This window comes from Trichinella spiralis, assembly GCF_000181795.1.
Source record: "Trichinella spiralis strain ISS 195 chromosome Unknown Scfld4487, whole genome shotgun sequence".
Lineage (NCBI taxonomy): Eukaryota > Metazoa > Nematoda > Enoplea > Trichinellida > Trichinellidae > Trichinella > Trichinella spiralis.
Window position 1 is genome coordinate 1 of NW_003531426.1, and position 858 is coordinate 858.

The window sequence follows — 858 nt, forward strand, 5'->3', positions numbered from 1 at the left end:
GGGTCTGTCTCCGTCGTGCCAACCCGGTCGCCGTTTCGCGCCCGGTGTCCGGGAGAAGGTCTCGCAGGCCGAGGTGTCTTCTGTAGATCCGTGAAGAATGTTCCAACATCTCGGACACCACGAGAACCTTCATGAGCCGTAGGTACCTTTGGGAGACGACACCGATCCTTTTCAGGATGGCATCGTTCTTCGGGTCCCACGTCCCCAGAGCACCGACAACGATGGCGTCGTACGTCACGGAGTATCCTCGTAGCCGGTACGCGAGGATCTCCTTTTCATAGTGCGCCCACTTCCTGGTCCGGGCATCGACGAAGGCAGCGGCAGTGTTTTCAAACACGATTGCAACATCAAGCAAAATCACTAACCGCTTCTCCTCGTCAACGACCACAAGATCAGGCCGCTTGTTCGACCCAATCTCCGGTAGAGCCCGGTTTACGCGGAGGTTGGGGAACCGCCTACGCATGACCGTTTCCAGGCGTCCCTGAACTGCGTCATGCCGGGCTTGGTAAGCGGGGGCGCTGAACTGCCGACAGTGCTGGAGGATGTGCGGCAGGGTCTCTCGGTCGTAACCGCACCGCCGACAGTTCTGGTACGAGCGTAAAGAGGATCTCGCCCGGCAAGGTAACAAATCCAGGCGAGCGGGCAACGCAAAGCGCATCGCTGCAAAGCTGGTGTACCGTCCGGTCGTTATAAAACGGGAGGATGACCGGTCGAGCACAATGCAGCTCGCAGTCTTACCTTGGCGTTTGCATTGGAGCCAGGCGTCCAGATGGCGAGTTTGGATCGCCCCTCCCTAAACGCTCATATTTGTTCTTCCTCAAGGGCTTAGAACTGAAACCGTCTTGAACGAGGCCATCC

General features: G+C 58.2%; 1 protein-coding gene across 1 annotated transcript; it reads right to left on the bottom strand.

Moving 5' to 3' along the window:
• Window positions 1-23: 23 nt before the first annotated feature.
• On the bottom strand, window positions 24-463 carry Tsp_16096 (conserved hypothetical protein; the record flags this gene model as incomplete). The annotated part of the gene is made up of 1 exon (XM_003367315.1): window positions 24-463. A coding segment is annotated over exon 1 (440 nt), but the record flags the coding sequence as incomplete, so codon positions are not given.
• Window positions 464-858: the final 395 nt, after the last annotated feature.